This window comes from Carassius auratus, chromosome 8, assembly GCF_003368295.1.
Source record: "Carassius auratus strain Wakin chromosome 8, ASM336829v1, whole genome shotgun sequence".
Classification (NCBI taxonomy): Eukaryota; Metazoa; Chordata; class Actinopteri; order Cypriniformes; family Cyprinidae; genus Carassius; species Carassius auratus.
The window spans coordinates 19599574-19627455 of record NC_039250.1 but is presented as its reverse complement, the minus strand read 5'-3'; the positions used below and the strand labels follow the sequence as shown (position 1 = coordinate 19627455).

At 35.6% G+C, this 27882-nt stretch overlaps 2 protein-coding genes across 6 annotated transcripts in view; both read left to right on the top strand.

Moving 5' to 3' along the window:
- grid2 (glutamate receptor, ionotropic, delta 2) overlaps positions 1–27882 on the top strand; it is a 398666-nt gene that overhangs the window by 129738 nt on the left and 241046 nt on the right. The window lies entirely within an intron of this gene.
- LOC113107518 (uncharacterized) lies at positions 418–9414 on the top strand. Of its 2 annotated transcripts, XM_026270100.1 has the most exons (7): positions 418–501; positions 814–932; positions 2638–2749; positions 5467–6517; positions 6892–7044; positions 7799–7900; positions 8344–9414. In XM_026270100.1, the coding sequence occupies exons 4-7, from the start codon at positions 5477–5479 to the stop codon at positions 8650–8652; spliced, it is 1605 nt and encodes a 534-aa protein (XP_026125885.1). In that variant the 5' UTR covers positions 418–501; positions 814–932; positions 2638–2749; positions 5467–5476; the 3' UTR covers positions 8653–9414. The 2 variants fall into 2 exon arrangements, with proteins under 2 accessions (XP_026125885.1, XP_026125884.1); XM_026270099.1 differs by lacking the exon at positions 418–501 and having other exon boundaries at positions 687–932.

The window sequence follows — 27882 nt, the reverse complement described above, 5'->3', positions numbered from 1 at the left end:
AATAAAGCAATTCACAAATTATTTTATGACAAATATTTTTACTGTCTTGTACTCATTTATTTAGCCTACAAATTAAAATTATAAAAAATAACTTTATTTTTATTTGTATCATTACACTGTAAGAAATGATTCTGTGGTCATGTAGATTTGAATTAATGTTTTTGGTTAAATTGTGTTCAATATAATTGTGTTTATGATTTTGAGGCAAATATTTAATTAAATTTCAAATAAAAATGGTTGGAATAAAATCTACCCATTGTAGTTAAATAAAACTTAAGCATTATATTTACCTAATCCCAAATGGAGAGAATATTGAGTGAATTCAAATTAATGTAATCAGGCAAATTTTAATTGAAAAGCACTTCCTGTCAAAGTGCGCCTTTTTTTTTTTTTAAGTCAGCTGACCCAAGACATTTGAAGAGAGTAACGTTAGGCTACAGACAGTGAATGTTCGTTTTCTTTTACATTGCTCATTTTGCAAAATTTAACTGGTTGAGTCAGGTAAGAAAACTTATTTTGTTATCACTGGGCTAGTAAGAAGAACGCATGTACTTAGTGGTATATTACAATATAAAATGAGTTACCACAGAAAAAGAGACTCAGCAGCAACACAAAGTTGACTTCTGTCGGAAGGCGCTATAATATTAACAGCATTTTGGAAGAATTCTTATGTATCGAATCAAACTTTTATTTTGAAGGATGTGTGTTAGCATTTTCACTGTCTTGGTTCCTAGATCTTTTGCGTGTAAATATAATATCCTCAGTATGTTTTTATGAAATTGCGTAAATAATTACATTGGGTTTAATTTTAAGGTTCCATAAAGCGAAATATTTGTGGTTATCGCTGGAAGAGCATCGTATATTTCAGACGGCACTCGACGCAGTTCCGCTGGCTTTACTCCTCGTGTGTGGAGCTCGTCTTCCCAGGGCAGGTAACGTAACTTCTCTGTTTTTTCACCGTTTTGTTGCAACTTGCAAATGTGAAGTTAACTTAGCTAAATCCACGTGAAGTCAGTCTATTAACAGTGTTACGTTTTAGAGCCGCAATTTTATTTCTTTCCATGCATCTGTTAATTTTATTGTGGTAATGTCCGTCCTTAGCGGCTAGCAGCGAACGTAACTAGCAGGAGGGAAGGAATTCAAATTCAGATGGCAAAAACTCTCTCAACGTTACACTAAAAGTTTCTAAAAACATTTTAGTAACAGAATACTGTATTTGGATATTTGGAGTTTCGTGAGCCGAACTCCATTGGAAGAAATGGCCATTTAACATAAAGATGACTGGTGATGAATGTCTTTTTAACTAACGTTAGCTAGCTAAGTTAGTCATTTAAGTTACATTTTTGCCTAAATAAGTCCAAATTTAAACACAAAATAGTTGTTGAATCAAACAGTGGCCCCTACCGTCACTTTTTTTCTTTAAAATATCATAATTTTACTTGTCCCGAAAGCTTATTTCAATTTGTGTATTTTTATTGGGGAGTTCTGCATGACTTTAGATTTAGAGCCTGAACTTCTGTGCTTTCGGCGCCTTTAGCTTACTCAGTGGGGCAGGTAGTTCAATCTAGGACTTCTAGGTCTCGGAGCACTCTGCCATCGTTTTTTTTTTTTTTTTTTTTTTTTTTTTTTGAGTAACGTTACTTGAAATAATAATTTCTCTGATATGGTTTTCCACAAAATAAGTTAATTTATATCATTGAAATCCTTAAAGGATTAGTTCACCTCAAAATGAAAATGTCCTTATAATTTACTCACCCCAATGCCATCCAATATAATCATGTCTTTATTTCCTCAGTGGAAGAGAAATTAAGTTTTTTGAGTAAAACAAGTCCAAATCAATGCGGTTTCAAAGGTGTTTTAAGTGCTTCAACGGGCTGTGGACAATCACAGTTTAGGATTAGTGGTTCATCTAGCAAAACAATCGGTTATTTTCTAAAGAAAAAAAAATATTTATATACTTAAGCATAATTATAATATATTAATAGGTAGCACCGGGAACTACGTCATCTTTGAAAGGTCACGCTTAACAGTGCAGGCGCTGGCGGAAGTACCACCCCACTGTTTAGCAACGGTACTTCTATCTATTGGCACTTCCGCAGGCCCCATCGAACATGACCTTTCAGTGAAGATATAGTTCCCAGTGCTTCCCTTAAGTAACCGGCTCAAGACGAATAATTGTGCTGAAGTAAATAAATATATATAATTTTTTCGTATCGCTAGATAAACCCCTAATCCTCAGCTGTGATCGTCCACAACTCGTTGAAGCACTTAAAACACCTTTGAAACCGCATTGATTTGGACTTCAAAACATTGGAGCCCATTGAAGTCCATTATTTGAAGAAACATCCAGAAATGTTTTCCTCAAAAAACTTAATTTCTCTTCCACTGAGGAAATAAAGACATGGATATCTTAGATGGCATTGGGGTGAGTAAATAATTAGGAAGTTTTAATTTTGAGGTGAACTAATCCTTTCAAATGACATCAACTCCTTTTCCCCAATTAAAAAATCCAGGATTTATCTAAATATGTAAATATTTTGCATTAAATTCATTTAATCTTTCACACAGGGATGATTTTTATCTGTAGAAATGTGAAACTGACAGACACTTTTAATATCTAAAACTTGTTTTCCTTAGGTACCGCCAAATGAGATGGCAGTGTAAAGTCTGTGGATTCAGAGCGACAACAAGGGGTGATCTTCTGCAGCATTACAGACTACTGCACAGGACGTTTGAGATTGGAAATTCGGTACCTTGTCTTGATTATTATTGTCCATGCTCCTTTAAAACATTAAGTGCCCTCCGCACACATTTGTCAAGGTATCATACAGAGGATGAAGCTAAGCAGACAGGTGTAGTCCTCTCTTTCACATGTGTTATTTGCTCCGCTAAATATCCCACTGAAAAAGAATATTTCCAACACCTTGGGAATCACCTAAGGAGTCATGAAACCGTAGAGTGTGTTTTTGTTGGATGTACATTTAAGACCAATATATATGGAACATTTTTTGTGCACAAAAGCAGAAAGCACAACCCTCATTCACTTGAAGACTTAAAGCCAAATGTCATTGGTGAACACCAAACTTTACCAAATGAAACTGATCCTTTACCCCCAGGTGATAGTGATTGTGATGATAGTGATACCAGTATAAATCCTCCAGTGGATATATCAAAAGAAATTCACCAAAGAATTGGCTCACTTCTCTTGAAGCTGGAAAGTGTACACAACGTTTCTGGAAAATGTATTGATGATTTGGTTGAGGAGCTTTATTTTATATATACCGCTTCTGCTCCAGTAATCCGTCAGCTTGTCAATACCAGTTTGAAAAAGTACAATTGTGCTGTGGAGGAGGACCTTGTTAACGAATTGGTGTTGGAAATATGCAAGTCACACCCTACAAGCAAGGCACTGGGAGAAGATGGGCCCTTTGGTTCTGTGTATAAGAGAAGGCAGTATTTCAAGAAACAGTTTGAATTTGTCCAGCCTGTAGAGTACATCCTTGATTCACAGGAGAATCTCAGCTTTCAATATGTGCCCCTTCTTCAGACCTTGGAGCATATATTGACCAATAAGGATATTGCACATGAGGTTTTGAAAAAAAAAATCTCATCCACTCAGTATGAATCATTTCAAGATGGGAAAAATTTCAAACAAAATCAATTTTTTGCTGTGGATGAACCAAGAATAGCATTAATTCTCTATGCTGATGATTTTGAGGTTTGCAACCCTTTAGGGACGTCACGTAAGAAACACAAGATCACTGCAGTTTATTGGATCTTGGCAAATGTACCACCTGGACTGCGCTCTAGTCTTTCTGCAATAAACTTGGCCATTCTCTGCAAAGCCATTGATATTAAACGATTCGGCTATGATATTGTTTTAGAGCCTCTCTTGAAAGATCTGTCTGTTTTGGAACAAGAAGGAGTTTTTGTTGCCTGTGCTGGAAAGAACATAAAAGGCACAGTATATTGTGTGGCAGCAGACAATCTTGGTGCACACTCTCTTGGTGGACTTGTTGAAAACTTCACTGGTCCATACATTTGCAGGTTCTGTTTAGGATCTCAATCTGAATACTCTCAAAAGGAGGTACGCTGTGGGGAATTTCCACCCCAGACTGAGGAAACTCATAACTTGCATCTCAAAACTCTAGAAGATGACCCCACCTTGCCTCATTGCTATGGAGTCAAGAAAACTTGCCCACTGACTAAGAAGCTGAGTCACTTCAGTTTTGTTAGAGGTTACCCTCCTGATATACTCCATGACCTATTTGAAGGCATTGTCCCTAAAGAATTAGCACACTGTCTGAATGCTTTCATTAAGAACAAATACTTCACATTATCAGAAGTTAATGACTTAATAAAGCAATTTCCATTTGAGTTTTCAGACAATCTTGACCGCCCTCAACCCATCCCAGTAAATTTTGGTAGTCGTGGTACCATAGGAGGAAATGGTCATGAGAACTGGGCACTCATAAGGTCACTGCCACTACTCATTGGCCCAAGGATACCCTCTGATGATCCAGCGTGGCAAATTCTCATGACCCTTAAGGACATTGTAGAGCTCTCTGTGGCCCCTCTCCACTCCGTTGAAAGTGTTGCTTATCTTGACCAAAAAATATCTGAGCATCGTCATAGACTGCAAGAAGTTTTCCCTGATTTAAGATTGACACCCAAACACCATTTTTTGGAGCACTATCCTGCGCTCATAGAAGCATTTGGTCCTCTAGTTGGACTGTGGACTATGCGCTTTGAGGCCAAGCATAAGTTTTTCAAGCGTGTTGTGAGGTTCTCAAGCAATTTCAGGAATGTCTTGGCATCACTTTCAACAAAACATCAGTTGATGATGGCTTACAACTGGCAAAGAAATATGGCTAAGCCTGCCCTGGTAACCAGCAAAGTGTCATCTTTGCCTTTGGAAGTACTACATGTTGACATCCAGGAGTCTGTCAAGAAACTGTTCCCTCTTCTAACAAGTGTACAGTTGTCAAACACTTTGACATACCATGGAACAAGGTATTCAGCTGGGATGATCTTGACGTATGGTTCTACAGGAGGGCTTCCAGACTTTGTAGAGATCATACAGATGTTGATCTTGGAAAGCAGCCTTTACTTCATTGTCAAGAAACTCAATGCTTGGTACTTGGAGCACCTCAGATCTTTTCTGTTGGAGACCTGTAATGAAGTGAATCTTGTTCATCACCTCAGCCTTCAAGATGTCTATCCACTTGCAGCTTACAGAATTGCAGGAATGCGTGTGGTTACACTGAAACGTTACATTTGTTGTACATTGTAGATTCTATCTTTTCCCTCTATCATAAACTGTAGGGTGTTGGTGATTTTGTGAATTGGCTTATTTACAAATAACGGATGCCCACACATCACTTGTTTTTGAGGGTTTGAGTAATTTTGTTGCTTAATGGAGGTATAAACTTCATTTTTTTTTAAAGACTATTTTCTTCTCACTAGGCCACCTGACATGGATTCAGCAATGCTCCGGGTCCTTTTTGGGCACAGAATAGAGAAACTGACTCTTCCATCCGGAATACCAGAGACAATGGAGGAGCTGAACTTGGCCATCAAACAGACATTAAGTATAACCGACAACTTCAGCCTGCAGTATTTAGATCCAGATTTTGGTGACTTTTTTACTCTCAACTCCACTGCTGAAATTACCCACAAGGCCACAATTAAGGTTGTGACAATCAATCCAGTTGTTCTCAGTTTGTACCCATTACCACTCAATGACAGCTACGATGAAAGTTTCACCTCAGAGCAATCCCATGATCCTGCCTCCACAAGTTCCACTGTACAAGACTCTTGTGGCTCGTGTGAGTCATCATCTGAAAGCTCAGCCATCATTTCAGCAAGCAGCAGCCTACAAAAGAAACCATGGCCAACTGATTTCATTATTCCACGATTCTCTGTTGAAACCGAAATGATTCTTGAAAGAGCAAATGAAGTTTATAGAAAAGAGGGCACACTGCTGACTATGCCAAACATCAAGTCCGATATACTTGAAAAGTTAGCTCAGTCCATTTATACATACACTCCCTATCCATCACTCCAGAATCGTCTTTCTGTCGCTGAAGCACTTATCAAGGCACACCCATGTCTCAAGGATCCAGGCAGCTCTTCAGGCGTCATTGGTTGGCAGAATAGTATTAAATACAAGATGGCTAACTACAGAACCAAGTTAAGAGGCTTTGGTATTCCAGATGTTACATGCAATGCTCTAAAACATAAATGCCCTGCTGACAGGAAGTCTGCAAAAAATGTAAAAAAGGCAAAAAGGGCAGAGGTCAATTATCTGCCACCCTACCCAGCTGGTGAAAATGAGCAGAGCTTGGAGAAAGTAAGGGAAGAGCTGGTCACAGAGTCAAAAAAGAAGAACAACGAAAATGTAGTCAAAGACCAAATGAGCAAAACATTTGCCCTCAGACGACATGAAATCATCAATCTGTGTCCAACTGTTCGAGCCATGAAGGACCGCTGGCCTGCCCTGTTTGACCCTTCTCAAGTAAGTTGGAATGTGTAATTCCTGTTAAGAAATGATGAAAATGTGAAACTGACAACCCTGTAAGGGATTGCTTCGAAATAATTTTGTCAAATTGACTTCAAGATGTAAAAAAATACTATTACTTTGATTAATAATTTGTCTAACGTTTTTTTTTCTACAAAGTTTCAGTAATGTCATTAAATCCTTTAAATTACATCTAACTCTCCTTCATTTACAATTCCAGAATGTTCAAATATGCAAATATTGTGGAGGGGGACTTTAGTACTCTGACAGTGGCAAAAAGTATTGAATGTTAGACAATTTATATGAAAGGGGTTTAAGAGGCTAAGAATGGATGTGATACCTTTGTCTCTATTGTTGCCTTTTTGTTACAGATCAATGCAGAATTTCAAAGAACAACTACTGTACTTCTGGAACCGAAATTTATGTCTGCGTTAGACCGTCACACTCCCAAGCTACTGATGCTATTTCGTGCCAAAGGTGGAGCACTTGGAAGAAGACTGGAGATCATAATGGAACTGCTGCAGGTACAGCAATTTTCAAAATTAGAAGTAGCTTTGTTCCATAAGATTTCCTAATTATATGAATAAGGATAGACAATTGTCCTCCAGAGCTGCTGCCCTATTTTAGAAGAGGAAAAAATAACAGCTCATGCCTTTAAGATGCTGCTTTTTGTTTTACAAATTGATCCGAGGCAAGGCAATTTTATTTGTATAGCACATTTTGCAAACATTTAGTTTCAAAGGGCTTTAAATGTCAATGTACATAGCACCATGACAACAGCCTTTGCCCTTAGAGGAAAAACTCCCCCAAAAAAACTTTTTAACATGGTTAAACCTTTTAATACCTCCAATCGCTCACTGTGAATCCTCCGGATGATTCACTGTTGTATTCACACATGGGGTAATTCAGAAATGACACAGACTTTGTACTATAGAGCTGTCCAGGTTAAATCCATTTAATGTCAGATTCAAACATTTGTGTTCACACATTCATCTCCTTCAGGTGATGTGTTTATAATTTCAGGCTTGCAGTGCATGTGTGGAAGGGCTAATGGATTATCACAAAATCATAAACAGTACATTTTCTATTTTAAAGCCATTATGGAGCTCTGCCTTGTGGTCTGACGAAGCTTTATACATTAAGTAAAACAGGCATGTAAAGTATGATCAGAATTGATAGGCATCATGTGTTTACATTTCTAAATTACAGAAACATCCAGTTTTTTTTTTTTTTTTTTTTTTTAGTGATTGACTTATCAGTTGTTGCATTCCTCCCCAGGACTCAGTGCACTCTTCGATTGAGAGGACCAGAGAGGTTGTTCTCCGGTGTCTTATAGAATACCTTGGAGAACAAGGGGGACATCTCATCAAAGAATTCAACGTAGGTGAACTTAATTTACATTAACTTAATTCAAGGACCATATTTGCTTAATTTCTCAAGGAGGTGCTTGATCTAGATATGTGACCTTTATCTGTAAATTAAATTAATGATGATTTTCTTCAGAATTTCTTTTTATCCGAATATTTTTTGGTAATGCATCGTGTAGGTCTTAAATTTACATCTTTATGGTCTTAAAATGTCTTAAAGGTATTAAATTTGACTTATTGTAACCTGCATGGACCCTTTACAAAAACATCAAAATGGAGAAGAAAACAAAACAACAGACCAATTTGACACCAAGGCCTGCGAGAAAATAAAATCTAATAAAATATATTTATAAGCTATGAAAACAATAATGAATGTATTTTCTAGTAATGTGATATGCTTGCAATATATTTCTGACAGTTTTTATTTTTAAAGACAATGACAATTTCATGTTGCAGGACAAGGAGAACTTGGAGGAACTTGAACAGCTCATAATGGCCATTACTGTGACACCAAAGCCTGGAGCTTCTACAAGCAACAGCCTAAAAAACATTGGGATCGTCATAGAGGGCGTGGAAGTCATCACAGGACTTGGAGATATTGCAAGGGCTTGCTCTCTCCTCCTTGGCTTGACCTACGCGCTGAATCTTGATTATCCCACACAGCTAAAGTACACCTTTGAGGTCTTCCAAAAACTTTTCTTGGAACTGGATGATTCAAAGCTTTCAAGCAAAGTCCAGTCTCTCAAGAGCAAACTTCAGGCTTGAAATGAGACTGTATTGCTGTGCAGACTTTTGTGCTACACAATGTTTAAAAGTGCTATGTTTGTAAGTTTGCACTGATTTGTCCCACGAATGTCGTGACATTTCAATTGATGTAAGTTCAAAGTACAAATGTATTTTATTCTGTTCAATTTGCACTTTTATTATTTATGTTTTGGCACATGCCATTATGGAGTATTCTCCTTTTAAGATCTTCATTGCTCTTCTTTTTCTTTTCTTTTTTTATAGTTTGAAGTCAGCATTTTGGCCTTTTTCAAATTTCTGGTTTCTAATGCATGAGCAAACTTCTGGCTTGAAAATGAGACCGTAGTTGGAGAGTACATGTTTTGCTACACAATTTAGCAAAAATTTGAAAGTCCTATGTTTGAAAGTTAGCACTGATTTGGACTCTTATCCCATGAATGTCAGCGAGATTTCTATTTCAAGGTACAAAATGTTTTTTTTTACTTCGTACAAATTTCAATTTTCTGCTTTTGTTTTGGTACATACACGTCTGGAGGATTTTTCTTTAAGATCAATATTGATTCAATTTAGTGGCTAAGTGAGGTCATAAAGCATGCAAACTGGTTTATGGACACATCACCATTCTGTGTCATTTATTTTTGTTTTTACAAAATAGTTTAAAGTCAGCATTCTCTCCTTTTTCAAATATCTGGTTTGAAATGTAACTGTGGTTGCAGTGTTCAATGGTGTACTGCAATGTGTTTAAAGCACAGAAGTGAATTATTAATAAATTCTTGAGTATTTAAAATCTGTACTTTCTTGGCCATATTTATAAGAAAGGAATATTTAGATTTAATTAATTGCATTGATTAAATTCAAATCAGTGTGCAGATTAATGTAGATGATGATTACTCAATTATGATATGTAGAATCTAATTAATTCTTATTAGTACTATTTACACATTAGGGAGTTTATCTTTTTCAAATCAACTCAATATTTTTGTTTAGATTATAATTAATTCTGTACCGTTTTCTATTCAAATCTACTCATATTAAATGTATAACTATCAAGGGTCTCATTTAATTAAAATTTACTCAATACCAAACCTTGTGAAATTTAATTAATAATATTGCTTGTAATCTGTTGCCTCATTTTTATTGAGTAGATATGGTGTATTTTTTCTTACAGTGTATTATATATTATTAAACAGGTTATGCATAAGAATCTTTTATCCAAAATAACTTACAAAAGAGGAAAAAATTACTCCAGAGTCAGTCACAATGCCAGGTTTATTGCACAGTAATAATCAAGTGCTATTATAGATTATCAGCAATTGAACAAGATTTTAATGCGCATCTTTCTTATTAAATCTTTGTATTCCACCTCGTACTACACTTGATAGAGAATCACTTAAGACACTTTGCTGTAAACCTATTCCACATAATAATATTCAATAAAACTGTATGTTAACACGTAGGAGTTTGCTGCATGAATCCGTGAGTACTGTTTACAAATCCGAGGGAACGGATTGCGAAAGCGTGCGCACGGATTATGAATTCGTGGGTACGGATTCAAAAACCGAGGGTACGGTTTACAAAATCTAAGTGCACGGATTGGAAATTCGTGGGCACGGTTTGTTAATCCGTGGGCACGATTTGTTAAATCGAGTGAACAGTTTATGAATTTGTGAGTACGGTTTATAAACTGAGGGGACGGATTGCAAAACCGTCGCCACGGATTGCTTTTTTTTCTCCTACAGGTGACGTCCCGGGCTCCGTATACGGACATCACCGCAGCGAATGGTGCATTTACGTTATAGCCGCGGATATGAGACCTTACTCTGTAGTGGAAAACGCAGGTTTTAAGAACATGCTTAATGTAATTGAGCCCCATTACAATATTCCTTCACGAGCCCATTTCAGACAGACCGTAATTCCTGCTTTGTTCCAAAAAACATAAGCCCAAATAGAGAACCAATTGAGTAAAAACACACTAAATATAAAGAGTTATAGAGTTCCATATAAAAAGAGTTACATCTTTGTATTTGTTCATAACCACTACAACAATATTACATTTAATTTTTAAAAAAAAATTTATAAGGAGCTATTTTTGTTTTATACAGTATGCTGCTAAGAAAACACCATAGAAGATGGGTAAAGAATAGCTCCATCATTGTTCAATGTAAAAAAACCACATACTTTGTTAGTTTTAATAAATAAAACATTTTTAAAAAAATCAAGGAAATTTATCTGCCAATTTTTTCTTTTTGCTGTATCTAAAACGTACCGAACCGTACCGAACCGAACCGTGACATCAGTGTATTGAACCGAACCGAACCGTGAATTTTGTGAACCGTTACACCCCTAATATATATATATATATATATATATATATATATATATATATATATATATATATATATATATATATATATATATATATATATATATATACATATAGAGAGAGAGAGAGAGAGAGAGAGGAGAAATAATAATGTACAATATGACCTCAAAAAAGTGAAGAATATTAAATATTACTTACATATTTTAAATCTTTCAAAATTTTAATTAGAATTTGAATTCAAAAGTTGGAGTGTGAATGGAGACATTTGAACCTAACTGCATGCAAATACTAAGCCATTTCTTCAATTTAAACAAAAGTAGTTCAAATATAAAGAAAGGAAATTATGCTGCAGGCTGCATTTTGACCCAGCACACATATGATTGTTCTCTCAGAAGTCCCATTAAGGTTTTATTTTTTTGCATGTCAGCGCCTCATGGTGAAACCTCAAAGATCAATGGTGTTTATTAGCACCACAAAAAGGCATTTGTACTTCCTGTAATGAACCCTTGAGAGTGGCTGACAGCGAACAGAGTAATGGCCTTAGCTAGCACCCCAAACGTTTTCGTTCCAGCTTAAGGCTGTTTGGATTGGCCTAATGAGTGTTACAAATGGGGGGACGTTGCTTGCATGCTATTGGGATAGTGGGAAAACTGTGGGATCTAAAGGCGAGCCAACCTCATAAGCTTCAACAGGAGACACACTCCGGAGGCTTTCTAATGGTGTGCTTCACTTTACTTTCAAACTCATTACCTTTCTCCAATAAAAATGGGATAATTACTTAATTAAATGGATAAACGAAACAACAGCATAAATAGACCCTGACTAGAATATTACCAATGACATCCCACTCTCACGTACCTTGTTCTAGTCGACGTCTCGCTTAGCAAAGCCATGGAGAGATTTAATTTTGATTGAAGGAGGGTGTCGAATGCGTGTAGATGCAATTTGCTTTGCTTGTGCATGCAGAATTAGAACCCGGCTGTGTTGCTGAGCTTTGCTCTGATTTTCATTTACCTCTAATTACGTAGATTCATATACAAGAACATGGTTGCCTACTTGCGGACACACTATTGACAGCAAGTTATTCCTTGTGTGGCGTTTTCTCATATCTGATCATCAGTCTTTCAAGATTTAAGGAAACAGCCTTTTTTCAAGTCCAAATTAATTTTATATTGAGAGACAAACTGTAAGTAAACAGTTTTTTAGGCTGATTCCCTGAGAAGTGTAAACGTATAGTACACTACTGTTCAAAAGTTTGGAGTTGGTAAGATATATACTTTTTTAATTTAAATTTTTCTTATCAGTGCTACAAGCAGTTGCATACATTTTCTTAGGATTCTTTGATAAATACAAATAAATGGGATATTTAGAATAGGTTAAACAATTAAAGCAGCTAATACAGCTTATTCTAGATGTATATTGTATGTCAAGTATTCATTCATGTTGTAACATTAGCAATTACCTCTAGGTTAGACGTTGACAGCGATCTAAACCTGCCCTCATTGGCCCAATTAAAGATTTACTACATCGCTGTGCTTTGGAGAAACACTTCTAGATTGTGTCAAATGAAATTAAGCAGGATGTAAGGAAAAATCTAAGAGAAAAGAGGAAGTGTGTTAAGAGCTCAGAAGTACTTCCTTTATGCTCTTTTTTTAATATTAAAGCTGAAACGTGTCACTGCAGTTTATTTGATAAAATAATGCAAAAATAATGACTCTTTTTCAAACAGAACAATCCCCATGTCTTCCTTTGGCATGACAGTCCCGCACCAAGCTTACACTATTGGTAAAGCCAATTGGTTGTTGCTGTGTCGGGCAAATGCTCAGCTTATATTAATGTGTAATATCAGAAAATATAATTCAACTAACAATTGTGTGTATATATGAGTTTCTCTGTTTTTTTTTTTTTTTTAATTAATCAAATCAATAAACCTAAACCATCAAAGAAGGCAATATAGCAATGTTCTGACACACCTCTGAACCTGACCGTGTTATACACACAGCATAGAAGTGAAAATAGTAATGATTAAAGAAAATCAGCTAATCAGCTGTGTTTAGATCAGCGTACAAAGAAGGAAAAATTTAATTCAGCTTATTTAAGTGACAGTATTGACAGTATTGACCTTTCTCTCACATTGACATACAGACAAAGGCAGGAGAAAATACTTTCAGCTGAATAACACCATTCTTACACACATAATCTATGGGCCCTATCATATACCCGGTGCAATGTAAATAGTTTCAGTCCGGCGCCGTTTGCATTTTTCTATCCAGCGCCACATCGTTTAATTAGCAAATGTATTTGTGCCCATTTGTGCGCTCATGGGCGTGCTGGTCTAGAAAAGAGGTGTGTTCAGGCGCATTGCAGGTGCAATGCTATTTTGAGGAGGTGAAGATAGACGAGGCCATAGACCAGCTCATACCTTGTCTAAAGTCTAAAGTCAATGGCGCAATATTTTTTTGTTATTTAAAGAGCACATTGGTATAAAATGCGCCTCTGGGCGGGTCCACAGTACGCGTTGACTTTGCTTATTACACACAGGGATGCACATCACACAGATATGACAAATATTAAAAACATCAACAATAGGCTATCTATTTCAGCCTATTACTACTTATAATGTAGTAATAATCGTGTCAAAACGGACATATATACATTAACTGACTCATCGTGCGGAGCTATTTGAAAGCATGCACTGCTACTTCATCCCACGTCTTCTTCACCTTGGGAAGCTTTGGTGGATTCCTGCTTGTCCGGTAGATGATCTGCTCGCGCGCTTTAACTTCGTGCAAGAGCAGAATGGTTTGTGTGTGTGTGTACTGTACTTCAAATCAATTAAATGTCATGAAGTCTTTGGCGGAAAGCTGAAGGTGATTGCTGATAGGCTGTCCCAATCAGTGGCGCCTGCACAATCCAATCACGTTTTAGAGGGAAACAACAAATTGAGGGTTTCCGTGATTTTTCCTTTTTTTTTTTTTTTTTTGAAGTAATGGGTATTTATGGTTATGGATAGAAATGTAGCGGAGTAAAGAGTACAATATTTGCCTCTCAAATGTACTTGAGTAAAGTCATAAGTACTCCACAAAAATTATACACAAGTAAAGTACAGATCCCTCAAAGTTGTACTTAAGTATTGTACTGAAGTAAATGTACTCTGTTACTGTCTGGCTCTGTTGGATGGTAAACCTAACAGAGAAATGTTTTCATGGTGTTAAATATTGATAGGAGAAAGTATTTTAACATAATAAGTACACGCTTCAACTTTAAGGGCCCTAGTTTAACGCTCTAAACGCAAAGTATAAAGCGCACCGTGCAGGTGCACTCAGGTCATGTCCAAATCCACTTTTGCTATTTTAACGACGTATAAACGGTGGGCGTGCCCGGGCACATGGTCTAAATGAGTTATTCCTATTCTCTTAATGAGTAATGGGTGTTTTTTTGGGGGCATAACGTGCAATAAACCAACCAGAGTCTCATCTTCCATTCCCTTTAAGAGCCAGTTGCCCTTGTGCCATGACGGATTTGCTATTTACAAGGCGAAATGGCGAGCAAATAGATAGGCTAATTCTGATACAAGTGATTCTTATGAAAAATTCTTAGGCATTGCAATCCTTTAATTTCCTTGAATATTTGGCATGTTTGTGTGCTGCTGTGTGTCCCTGTGTTTAATAAGCAGCGTGTACGCACGTTGCGGACCTGCCTATACTAACATGCGCTTTAAATAACAAAGAAAAAACATTGAGCCAGACTTTAGACCAGGTTTGAGCTGGTCTATGGTGCAGTCTATTTTCAGCTCCTTAAAATAGCATTGCGCCATCAATGCGCCTGAACACACCTCTTTTTTAGACCTGCAAACCCATGGGCGCAAAAATGGGTACAAATGCATTTGCTAATTAAATGACGTGGAGTTGGACGGGAAAATGAGAATGGCGCCAGACTGAAACTAGCAAACACACTTGCGCTGCGCCTTGCGTCGCATTGCGTCGGGTATATGATAGGGTCCTAAGTTTGTTTAAGCAAGAGGAAAGAAGCCACTTTATGATTGCCTTTATAAAAATAAAATAAAATAAAAAAAAAATATTTTGAGTGTGTTGATAAAAAATTTTATGGTGTGGCTTTTAGACCAATTACTTACTTGAAAGTGAACAAAGAAAAATAAATAATAATGCCAGTCTGCCTACTATGGGCCATGTAGACATTAAAATTTAACACTTTTTTCAACATTACAGAAATTATTTTAGCTTTAATCAGGGTTCATTTATTCAACCAAGCACTTGTTTCTTTGATAACCTCTACTGTGGATTAAACAGTTGTGTTTTATCATGGTAAAATGCAAATTTTACCCTGTCAATTAAATGTTTAGCTTAGCCAGGAACAAAATACATGTACCTCAGTTTTACTGGCGTTTGGCTGGAAGCCATTCTCTGTTATCTGAGTGACAGTCTTGAGATTGATTGCAGCACAGCCTCTTTTTATTATTTGAGTGGCACATGCTAAGTTAACCCCTTAGCTGTATTAATCACTGTCATTCAAATGCATTAACTTCACAATGATTGCCTTCTGCTAAGAGAATGTGAAACAATGTGTCAGTGTCTGACTGAAGGCCTGCTGTTTATCACACTTGATCATATTATTCATATCTTACAGTACAGCCACATAATTTGAAGTCTGTTGACAGTTTTCCAACATCTATATTACCATCTTTGTGTTTGCAAGATAGAAAAATTGGTTCTTAAGTACTGTTTGATTTGACTTAAACGTCTATAACTTTTTTTTTACTTTTTTCTTTCTTTATTCCTTTTTTCTCATTCTTTTTCTCAAAGTCCCTTTATATGCATTAGTCAGGGTGCTAGTGCTGGGATATCTGTGATTATAAAGTTTTAGCCTGTTGTCCCAAACTTAGCTGAATAATGTTAGATATGCGGGAGGCAGGTTCTGTGCCAGTGTGCACAAAGTGAATGCTCATGCACAATCTTTAGGGAGGAGGAGGCTTTTTCAGATGGAATAAAAAAGAGAGAAAGGGATAAACACAAACATGAAACTTGTAAATAGTTAACATCATAGCTTAGATTAAACCCACAGTAACAATTTTTTTTACTTTGTTTTCATTTGTTAACCCACAGTAAGCTAACAAATTTTAACAGATTAATCGACTATTTTCGTTTGCTGCATGTTTATTTTTATAAAACACTAAAAATAAATAATTTTTTGAGAGGAAAGAAAATGTATAAGTCACATTTTATTGCATTCAGAAATAATAACTGCAGGCCTAATAATGCTATAATGTACCAACAGGATATTTTTTAGTTCCCCTTACTTTACAACAAATCCTTTAAATGTAACTATCAGAACAGAACAATAATATATAAATCTAATGGATAAATATAACTGCAGTATTAAATAATATGGACTTAGCTATGAACAAAACAAATAATAATAATAATAATTTAAAGCAAAGCATAAGGTATGGTTGGACTTATCTCTCTCATTCGGGCCAAATCCAAACGTTTCCATATTCGTGATGTTGCCCATTTTGGAGCTAAACTATTATTCTATTATTATTATTGTAGTTCACGCGTGTTTCAGTATTGACGGGAAAAAATCATAATGAGCAAAAATAAGGCCAAAGTGGACCACTGCTCACGACATTGTAGTATCCCATTAATTTACAAACCAAAATAATACAGTTAAAGTCAGTTTGCAACCCATCCCTTTGTGCCACTTGTCGGTAATTTTCCAAATAACTTTTACACACGACTGACTTGCAGCTAACGCCGTGGCCCTGCAGCAGCAGTACACGTGGTGGTAATAGGCATTTTTGTTGTCTACCTACTGTATACTAGACTATACTAGCTTCTGAAATTATTTTGAAAAAGTCAAAGTGCCTTTTTGCCCTACACTGTAAAAAAACTAAAAAAAAAAAAAAACTGTTCCCAAGCACTTATCCATAGACCTTCTAAATCCTAGAACATACAGTCAGTCCAGAGATAAACATTGGTCTTTGAGTTTGAGATTGTGATTCCTAACAGATATTCAAGAAGTCCACAAAAAAAAAAAAAAAAAAACATTAATGGTTGTGTACTGAGCAAACAGAACAAATGCTACACCAATCACTGGAGATCAAACTTACATTTATGATGAGAAATGGCCAATAGATAATTAGCCAATACAGTTACAACTGATTTTATGCACAACATTTTTTTTTTTAAATGGGGTTGTTAAGATTTTTCGAGGCATTTGAAAGAAGTCTGAAGAATGCTCTCTCAGGCTGCATTTATTTGAATGTTATCATTTCGTCCCCTTGGAATTATAAGGTTCTATCTGTCATTTTTGTCAAAATTTAGTTATTCACATATTCTTATTCAGTGACAACGTATTTATATTATGTGCTAGATTTTTTTTATGTTCTGTACATTTTGGGACTTTTTATTTAAATAAACAACAAAGTTGTTTCTATACAGTTGAATGGAATGCAAAAACTTTGTAGCTCAAAATCTCAAAACTAATTGGAATGCAGATAGAACCTTATAATTCCAAGGGGACGATTTATTATTTATTTGCATTTATTATTTAAATATGTTAATATTGTCAAATATTGTTGCAATTTTAAATAACTGTTTTCAGTTCTTAATAAATGTTAATATGTAATTTATTCCAGAGATGGCAAAGGTACATTTTCATAAAATAATATTAAAAAGTAATGTGAAAAATACACACACGTTTGTTTTCGTGAAAAGTGGGGACATCCCATAGGCGTAATGGTTTTTATACTGTACAAACTGTATATCCTATGGCCCTACACCAACCCTAACCCTCACAGGAAACTTTGTGCATTTTTACTTTCTCAAAAAAACTCATTCTGTATGATTTATAAATGTTTTGAAAAATGTGGACATGGGTTATGTCCTCATAAATCACCCTCTCCTTGTAATACCTGTGTCATACCCATGTAATTATTCAGAGTTGTGTCCTGATATTTCACAAAAACAAGAGCACACATACACACACACACACACACACACACACACACAATAGTTTGCTGAGCATATGTCATTTAACATGGTAAGACCTTGTGTCACTGTGATTACCCTCAAGCATACTGATTCCTCAAAGCTTATCTTGCACTCTAAGATAGCTGCTTGATTTGACCATCTTCTTTAATGGAGGTGAGAGACAGTGGGTCAAATGCAGTTTAAGATATGATTCTTCTGACAGTTTCTAAAAGCACTGCTTACAGACATCATGCTGCAGAAGAAGTGTTGCTGTAACAGTATTGGGCATTGATGCACTAGAGAAGAAGATTAAGATTGAAGTTGCTTGTTTCTTTGAGACCAATGTGCGTTTTCCAACTTCATACTGTTCTATTCAGAGAGAAAGACAATTACAATGGCTTTTTAAGGCTGAAGGCTCATGCCACTTTCCAGGCATTCATAATCTGAGCACGCACACTGATTAGTTAACATATTCTACTTATTTGAATGGGATTCAGCCTTCAGTTATCCAGCATAATTAAATAAATGTCAATGAAAGTAACATGCATATCCTTCCATGAAAATTTACCGCCCTCACCTTTTTAGACAAGCAATAGCGTTGATTGAGTATCCACTATTAGTACCAACAATTTATTGCAGATCCTTAAAGGTTTTTTTTGTCATTATTCACACAGCCTTGATGAGGTTTTTGATTGTATAGAGTATAGTGAAGCATTAAGCCTAATGACAGTATGACCATATAACAATTTCCATTTCAGATTTTAATCTAGATTAAATGAAGTGGCTTTCCTGTATATCACAGAGAAAGAAAGTGTATATGTTTCTTTCCTCTACTGTAGAAGAAATCTGCACAGACATTAATTTCATGCAGCATTCCTTTGTATATTGCAAATTATGGAAATAATCTAGGTTTTATTCGCTCCTCCAAATGGGAAAATCATCAGACTGTGGCATTTTCTTCAAAATGGTATTTTAATAATAGGTGAATTCTGGAGTGCATCATGCACAAACAAGGTGCTGTCTCTGACCTAACTGTTGTTACTGCAGTGTAAGCAGTTGGCCTGCATAAACATTAATAGAATATGAATTCCCTGCTTAAAAACACCTGAACCCATCCTGAACTGGTTAGCTTGTCCAAACAGATCCGGTTTGGTGGTTTTAGAGGGTTTTGGGCAGCAGACTGACCAGTCAAACCTAGCTTGGAAGCTGGGACCACCTGGTTTAAGCCATTTTTAAATCTGTTCAAAGACTGACTGCAGTGCTTTTGGTTGGTCTGGCATTTTGAAACACCTGCAAAGACACAATTCCCTTTTACTTAGTCAATCAACATATGCTGTCTTGAAGAAAACACACCTTGTCACTGAAGGACTTTCAAGAACATACTTTGTAATTGTGCTGTTGTTTGAAGTGGCGTCTTCCAGTTAAATCAGCCCTTATCTCATTCTCAACAGTTCCTTTTGATGTTTCTCTACAAAGTGGTAGCTTCAAAGATTAGTTCTTTTAAAACTTAAAAAAGCTACTATCAACTGACCCAAGTGTGCTGTCATCAAGGTTAATTTGCCATCATTTTGTTAGTTAATAGAAAACCAAACTGCTCTGTACTGCAGATTGTTGATCATCTGAGAAAACTTCAAAATAGCCAGGAAATCTTAATCCAAAAGAGGTCTGAATCGTCTGACTTTACACTTAAGAAATAAACAGTTTGTCTACAATATGAAGCTCTTTCTGTAAAATGGGTTATAAGGGGATTTTTAGAGTGCATTCAAATATTTTTAAATATTACATCTTTCAAGTATTTTTAAGTGCTAAGTAATTTAATGCATTGCGCAACAAGCAAAATGAATTTATTTAAATAAAAGTATATTACTGTTTATATATTAAATATACATTTTATAAAAATGCATTAACTGATCGAAAAGTGAGTTTTCTTTTGAGCTTTCTGTTCATCAAAGATCCCTGCAACAAATGTATCAGTGTTTCCAAAAAAATCTATAAATACAAATCATTAAAAGAACAATAACCATTTTTGGCAATGATAATAATGTTTCTTGAACACTAAATCAGCATATTATAGTGATTTCTGAAAGATCATGTGACACTGAAAACTGGAGTAATGGCTGCTAAAATTTTATTTTAAAACATTAAAAGTAAAGCAGTTATTTTAAAATGTAATTATATTTTATAATATTGTTTCAAAACTTGTGCTGGGTAGAAAAAAATAGCACTTAAGAAAGGTTATAAGGTTGTTGGTACATAAGATAAAAGGGTATACAAAAATTTCCTTAGAGATTAATTATTGAAGAAATTATAGAATTGTAATTAAGATGAGTATTATTTTGATGGAGTATGTTATTACTATAAAAGTTACCATCATACATTATATGATGGTAACAGAACACCCAATCAGAGAACCTGAGTACCTGAGGATGACATGGCACTTCTTTTCTAGAATGACTCGTGTACTTGTTTCTGATGGTTTATTGTGGATTCTTTTTAAGTTTATATTCTAACAGCTGCCTCTTCTTTTTCTTTTTCTTGCTTTCTCGGGTTGATGTTGCTGTGCCACCAACATCTGAAAACAGGTAAGAAAGCAATTTACTTGTGTTTGCTTCTTATCCCACACCTAGTTCAGATGAAATCAGGTCTGTTTCATAGAAAAGCAACATGCTGACTGATGTTTAAGCAGTTTCTTTTCTATGCTGGTGTTCTGGTGAGCTCCAGACTGCAGATTTATTTTGGATGCCCAAACTCGCCTCGTCAGCTCACCGAAACATTATGAGATTTGCACATTTCATTTATGTCAATGAAATCACTGGGAAACTTTATGGGCCACTGTTATTTTGACCATTGGCACTGCAGGAGCAGCCCTTTAAAAACACTCACAAGGTTAACTTGCTGTTTGCTACACATTATAGCTTGAACCAAATGTGAGCAGAAGTGAACAACTCCTGCCGGGTTCAGCAGAGCGTTCTGCTCTGGCGTTTCGTGGAACGCAGGGATGTAGTCATGAAGTATAAACAGATGGATCGGTACAGGATGGGGTGTGAGTGAGTCATCAGCCGGGCGAGAAGAAGTGAGACTCATCAGCAGAGAGTTTGGAGTAAAGACTTGACAGCACTTCCAGCTTTATATCAATCAGTGCTGGTGGTTTTATCACTCACAACCTTGTAGTTGAGACTTGGTATATGCATGTATAATAATACCACGTCTTCACTTGCGTAATGACTGTTCAATTAATATGTTGGGTTGGTCCAGTGTTAAGCCTTATTATTATTAACTTTATGTGCTTGAATCTTTATTATTTTTAAGCATAATTTATTTTAAAGTTTTAGTTTGAGTGATTTTAATACATTTTAGTTCAAATTTTCATTTATTATTATTAATATTTTTTTTTTAAATTTAGTTCTTCCGTTTTACTTTAGGTTTATTTAACTTAATGAAAACAATTTTTATGCTGAAATCAATTTATCTAAAGTCAGTTATGCCAAGAAAGATCACATTTTAAGCCATAGTCTCCCATTTACATTACATTTTTTGTATTTAGCAGTTGTTTAATCCAAGGTAAATATTTATTTATTTATTTTTTTGTTTTGCCATAAATATAGTCTTTGATGTCAAAATGGCAAATAAATACATATCAGTACTGGGGTAATGGTATGGTAATGTCATGGTACTAAACTCATTGTTTACATGATCCTTCAAAGATTACTGAGGTATTACTGATGTACATGACACAAATAGTGTACTGTTCTATGTTTATATAAATGTATAGTTTACTGTATATGTATTCATGGCCAGGTTCATCTATAGACTTTAAGCTCTTTTTGCATTTGATTTTATTGTAAAATCTGCAGAATTTTTGAAAAAAATGGGTATGTATGTAAAATATGTATATTAGACAATCTCAGCTTAAATTTCCTAATAATGTAATGAACTCTAGGGTTAGTGTGTGTGTGTGTGTGTGTGTGTGTTGAATATTTCAGTTCTGAGGGAATCTGCAGAGCTTCACTTTACATGCTCCATGTGGATCTAGTCATTTCATTACATCCGGACATGGACAATCCTTGAAACTTATAGCTATTTATTCTTGTCAACAAAAATATATCTCTATTCTTTCATTTCGGTGTCCTTGTGCAAGTAGCCTAATACAGTTTTAAGTAACCAAAAATATTGTGTTGGCTTTATTTATGTGATCTGCATAATCACTGACTGGTGTTTGCCAGCTTTTGCTAACGGCAACAATTCTAGTTGTTAAGCAGCTTGTCCCTGTTGGACCCCTAAAGCTAATGCTGAATTCTGAAGGACGGCTAGCATAGCGCATCCCTGGACTGCTGCCTGAATGAACAATGCACACTTTGAATACACATGCTGCCATTTGTTTCCCTTAACAAACCTTTTTGTCCCCCAGACTCCTCTGCGATGAAATGCTTATGAAGTTTTGAGAGCCAAAAAGGATGTTGCTAATCAAGAGCATAGTCTCAAGTTGAAATCCCACCACGCTAACAGAGCTCAATGCCAAGGACGTACCTTGAAAAGCAGATAGTGAAAGAGTGAGGCATTAGAGTATACACAGTCCACTTGAGAGAATATGGGCCGTAGCTCTTTTCATTTCCTGCACAAAATGGGATTTCAGCGTGTTAATTTGTGTCATTCTCTGGTATCAGGACCCCACGGGGCATGTGACAAACATGAAGTCCTTCTCACTTAGAACTGCTAAAAGCTACATAACTATAGTGTGTGATACAGGGGATTCATCATCTCTTGAGCCCTTGCTAGTTGTCAGTCAAGGTATTTTTAAACTGTATGCATTGAACTATTGAACTAAGACTATGCACTAGATTAACATGTATGGAGAGAAGAATGATGCCTACATTCATTTTGAATTAAAGACATAAAGAAACATTGAGTATAGTTCAGAATCTTACAGTTGGGTATCTATTAGCTAAAAATCTAAGTTCTGTCATTTACTCACAAATCTTTGTGCTAGGGGACAAAACAATGTTAAATGATCTGGGCCCATTTCAGAAATGAGGTTAAATGAAAACTCTGAGTATGTTAACCCTGAAATGAAGGAAACTTATAAGTCGAGCCCGTTTCTAAATGAGAGGTAACTTATACTCAGAGTCAGTTACCGTGGTAACTTACTGTCTGAACCTAACCTGATCTGGAGCAGGTTTTCTTCGGTAAACCCAAAGTTTTTTTTGGGCTCCTCCCATCTTTTCATTTTCATGCATCAGTAATTCATGCACGCTGCTAAAATGCTTTTCTTAGGCATTTGTTTTTCTTATTTCAAGTAAAAAAAAAAATATATATATATATATATATATATATATATATATATATATATATATATATATATATAGATGAAAATCAAGATGGATTTTCCACATAAGAAATGTATATAAGATATTTAGTCTTGTTTAAAATTATATGCCAGTGTGGTATTAAAAATAATCTTAATGCAAATGGAAAAACAAGATTATTTGAAGTGTCACATAAGACACTCCATTGTGTGACACTCCAGTGTTATTTTATTTTAGGCTATATTATTTTATTTTATGTATAATTTTCTTAACCCTATTGGCAGATCATTTGTAAAATAAGAAAAATGCATTTTATTTATTATTAGTATTTTTTTTTATTATCATTATTATTTTTTTGCTACTGTTCTGCCAGTTTTCACATGTGATATTCTAACAGTGATAAGAATTAAACTTGTACTGAATCTGAAGTATGCAGACATGTTTTTGGTATGAGCTGTTGCCATGGGGAATTGTAATAACAGAGTTCCATTGATCATGGCTTTGATCATGGCCATGGTGCATGCGCTAAACTCAAAGACAACCTACACAGAGTTGACTGAACTTGCACAATTCAGCGTTTCTGAACCCCAAAAACTTGTTGGTTGAACCTCCTTATTGAAACGGGCCCCTGATCATATATATATATATATATATATATATATATATATATATATATATATATATATATATATATATATATATATATATATATATATATATATATATATATATATATATATATATATATATATATATATATATATATATATTAGGGCCGGGACTTTAACGCGTTAATTGAGATTAATTAATTACACAAAAAAATAACGCGTTAATTAAGATTAATTAATTACAGAAAAAAAATCCCGCATTTTTAATAACTTATTTTTGCACCGCGGAACGTTTCTCACTGGATGAGTTTCGGCGGACCGATTATACTGGAGCACCAACTAGCGTTCGCTTCGCATATCACCGCAGCAGCACATCGAGCCTCAAGTATCACCTCAACGCAAAACATATAGCAGCTAGCGTGGACTTTACACTTTATGTTGAACTATGTATTATTTTGTTGGTGCAACTGGCACTTTGTTGAACTCTTTATTGTTTTGGCCAAGGTTATTGAGAGTTGGAGTATGTTATGGCCTCTGAAGCAACAGAGAGATGTTTTCTAATAGTCAGGGTTTCCAATGTTCTGAATGTACTTGACAGTATTGTGTTAAAAACAGTTTACAGAAGGTTCCAGCACCTATAAGCTACCTGAATTTCTGAAATGAACTATTTCTAAATTATTCCTAAATATGCTATTGCTACTCTTAATGGCACTGGTCTGCTCGACTTGGTTGAACAAAAATAAACAATATTTTGTTGCTTAAGCTTATGTATTCAGTCATTATTCAATGGTATACTATAAATCCATGAGAAAAAAAAATACTTCTCACTGTTCTCAGGTCAAATATTTATATGCGATTAAAATGCGATTAATTTCGATTAATTAATTACAAAGCCTCTAATTAATTAGTTATTTTTTTAATCGAGTCCCGGCCCTAATATATATATATATATATATATATATATATATATATATATATATATATATATATATATATATATATATATATAGTTTATAGTTTATAGTAAAAGACAGCATAAAACCCTTTAATATACCATAAACATTGTCCATATGACTCATGCTTTAAGTTCCAAGTCTTCAGAAGCCGTATATTAGCTTTGTGGGATAAATTGATTGAATGAATCACCAATGACGTTTTGATGTTGCTGACATTCAGACCACGCAATGAGTATCATATTTGATTTGAGAGCTGCAGTAAAGGTGAAAATTATATGAATCTGAAAATAATAACTCAGTTCAGTTCAAAAGAATAAATCGTATTGCTTCTGAAGACTTGCAATATAGTTGGAAGATTTAGTAATATATGTGGTGTAGTCATAAGTCATATATTTTATTTACAACTTGAAAAAGCGTATACAATAAGCATTTTTGAAAGAAAATATATTTAAACAAATGTTATTAATTAACAAATGCTTAATACAATCACTGCATCACCCCCCCCTCCCCCACCCCATAAAAAAAAAGGAAGTGGAAGAGGTGTATTCAAGTCATTATATATTTAATACTAATGTGTTTTTGAATAAATTAATAGATTGGACAATAATGAATGTCACTTCATTGACCTGTGGACTTTTTTGTCCTTTTTTAAGTGCAACTGCAACCGTAATTTAGTAAGTATGTGTGTTTAAATGGCACAAAGGAATGTATCCTAAATAATGACAACAATGTAGTTTTTCTTTATTTTCACTTTATTCGTGTCGTACCTGTGTTAGCGCCTTCACTCACCCATGCATGGTTCATCTGCGTGCGAAAACAACACAGCACACACCTCCCAGTGGGTGTGGACTAGCTGTCCCCAGCTCTGCCGCTGCCTGTCAGGTGCATCCAGATGTGTTTCAGCTATGTGTGCCCACTCCCCAGCTGGGTGCCTTGCTGTCTGTAAGATGTGGTTTCCTGGCAACACACATCCGAGAGCTTTCCGCAGTCCGTGGCAAGAGACAGTGAGCGCAAGGGGCTTTTACAGTTCTCTCATGTGTTGTTAATGGAGCAGGCTATCTAAGCTGAGGAGAGGGCTCTCTGCCACACTACATTTAGCTTGGCTTAGCCTCCTGTGGTTTTAGTTCATCCCTGTCTGGCACTTCCCAGGCAGACGCCCCTGGACCGGCCTCAAACTCGGTGGAAATGAGTTCTACATGTGAAAGAGATGAAAGGCAGTGAAGCAAACATGAAATATCTGGAACGGGAACATGGGCAGAGCTTTTTGTGTCCTGTATCACTGAGGCACATGGCTGAAAATTGCGTGGTGAACTGGCTAATGCGATCATTTTAAAGACAGACCAGAGATGGGTGCCCTGCAGCATGCCGTACAGTGCCAGTCATGTGAACCAGTGAGAGGGAGGTTGGCTGTCCTGTTATATAAGTTAGATAGAGCTCCAGTTTCAACGTGAAGTCTAAATTGACCTTACCTTATTTCTTAACAAGCAATCCTGGTCATACTGTACATGATTCATCAGGGCACATTATTCTAAGCAGAAAAAAAAAAAGACTTTATAATAAGCCTTGCTACGTTTCTTGACCTGGGAACAATACAGTTGTATTGCTGTCTATGAAGGGTCAGAGAGCTCTCGGATTGCATCAGAAATATCTTAATTTGTTTTCTAAAGATGAACGAAGGTCTTATGGGTTTGGAACAACATGAACATAAATAATTAAAGGTGCACTAAGAGATTTTTGGCAAACGATATTGATATTTGAAAGCTCTTAAACGCCTACTCCCATACCCCGAATGAGACCTCACCACCCAACACATACGTACACAACCATAGAAACGACGATTGTGGAAACAAAAATCTACATAATCAGAACTGTTTACAAACATAAAAAAAAAAATCTAATGGTCCAGTGTTAATCATTAAAAAAAAGTTGGCTTATATATTGGTTGACCACTCATCTTTAGTTTGTAGTGTCACTAGTCATAGATTGACTGCACACAATGCACATACTGCAGTGCGTTTGGGATAGAAGACTTATCCTTGGCTCTAGAAGGGATAAAACTGACATTTCTTACTGAATTTGTGTGAGCAACCCTCTATGGACACCTTGGCAGTTGAATCACCATTGGCTAGTACATTTTTTCGTTTACTCGCCAAACTGAAAAATAGCACAGAACGGTTGATGGAAAGTGAAACTCTGCACTCAGTCAGACAGTGTAAGACCGAGTGAAAATATATCTGTGCTAAACATTCATTATTAAAAGGCGAGTAAAATCTAAAAAATGTATTAGCTATTAGCTATTATTAGACATCATTTAGTCGCCCAGAGTGAAGATTTAGTCGGATATGTGAGTGATTTACTCGCAATATAGAGGGTTGTGAGTGAAGCTGAAATGAGTGGCACCGTATGGCTCTCCTGGGCATGTTTGATGTGCACATTCAAATTCAGATCTCTCGTGTCTGCTGACATGAATTGAGAGGACTCCACTTCCTGAGATTTGACAAGATGAGCAGAGAAATTTTATTTGCCCTTCAAGCAGCACTGATGCAAGAAGAAGCGGAGAGGATGGATATTTTGCACTATAACCTGTACTCATAGGCCTGCTCATAATTTTTTCCTGGATTTTTACAGAAAAACTGAGCAGAATTCTCCAGAATTACGATGTTCTTCATTCAGCACACACAAACATTTATTTTTTTATAATTAATATTTATAAATTAAGAATTATATTTATAAATAATATATGATATGTAATATTTTAATATTTGTTTAAAACATAAAGATAAGCATTTTATGATATCTAAAATGTTCAGTAAAGTTAATTTAATATGGCTTGCAGCTAGAGTAAAACATTTTCTATATTTAAATTTATTCCACAGACTTTCCTTATAATCAGTGCGAAAATTTAGTGCCAGATCTTAGAGGCACATTGATTTATGATGCATTTTTCATCTAATTTTGGTATTCTGCATGAAGATTAAGGCCGGTCTGATGTCAGGGTCAAATGATTCTGATCTGGTGTCTTCCTGAATATTTCTCATCTCATAGTGCAGAAACCTGACCTGGATACAG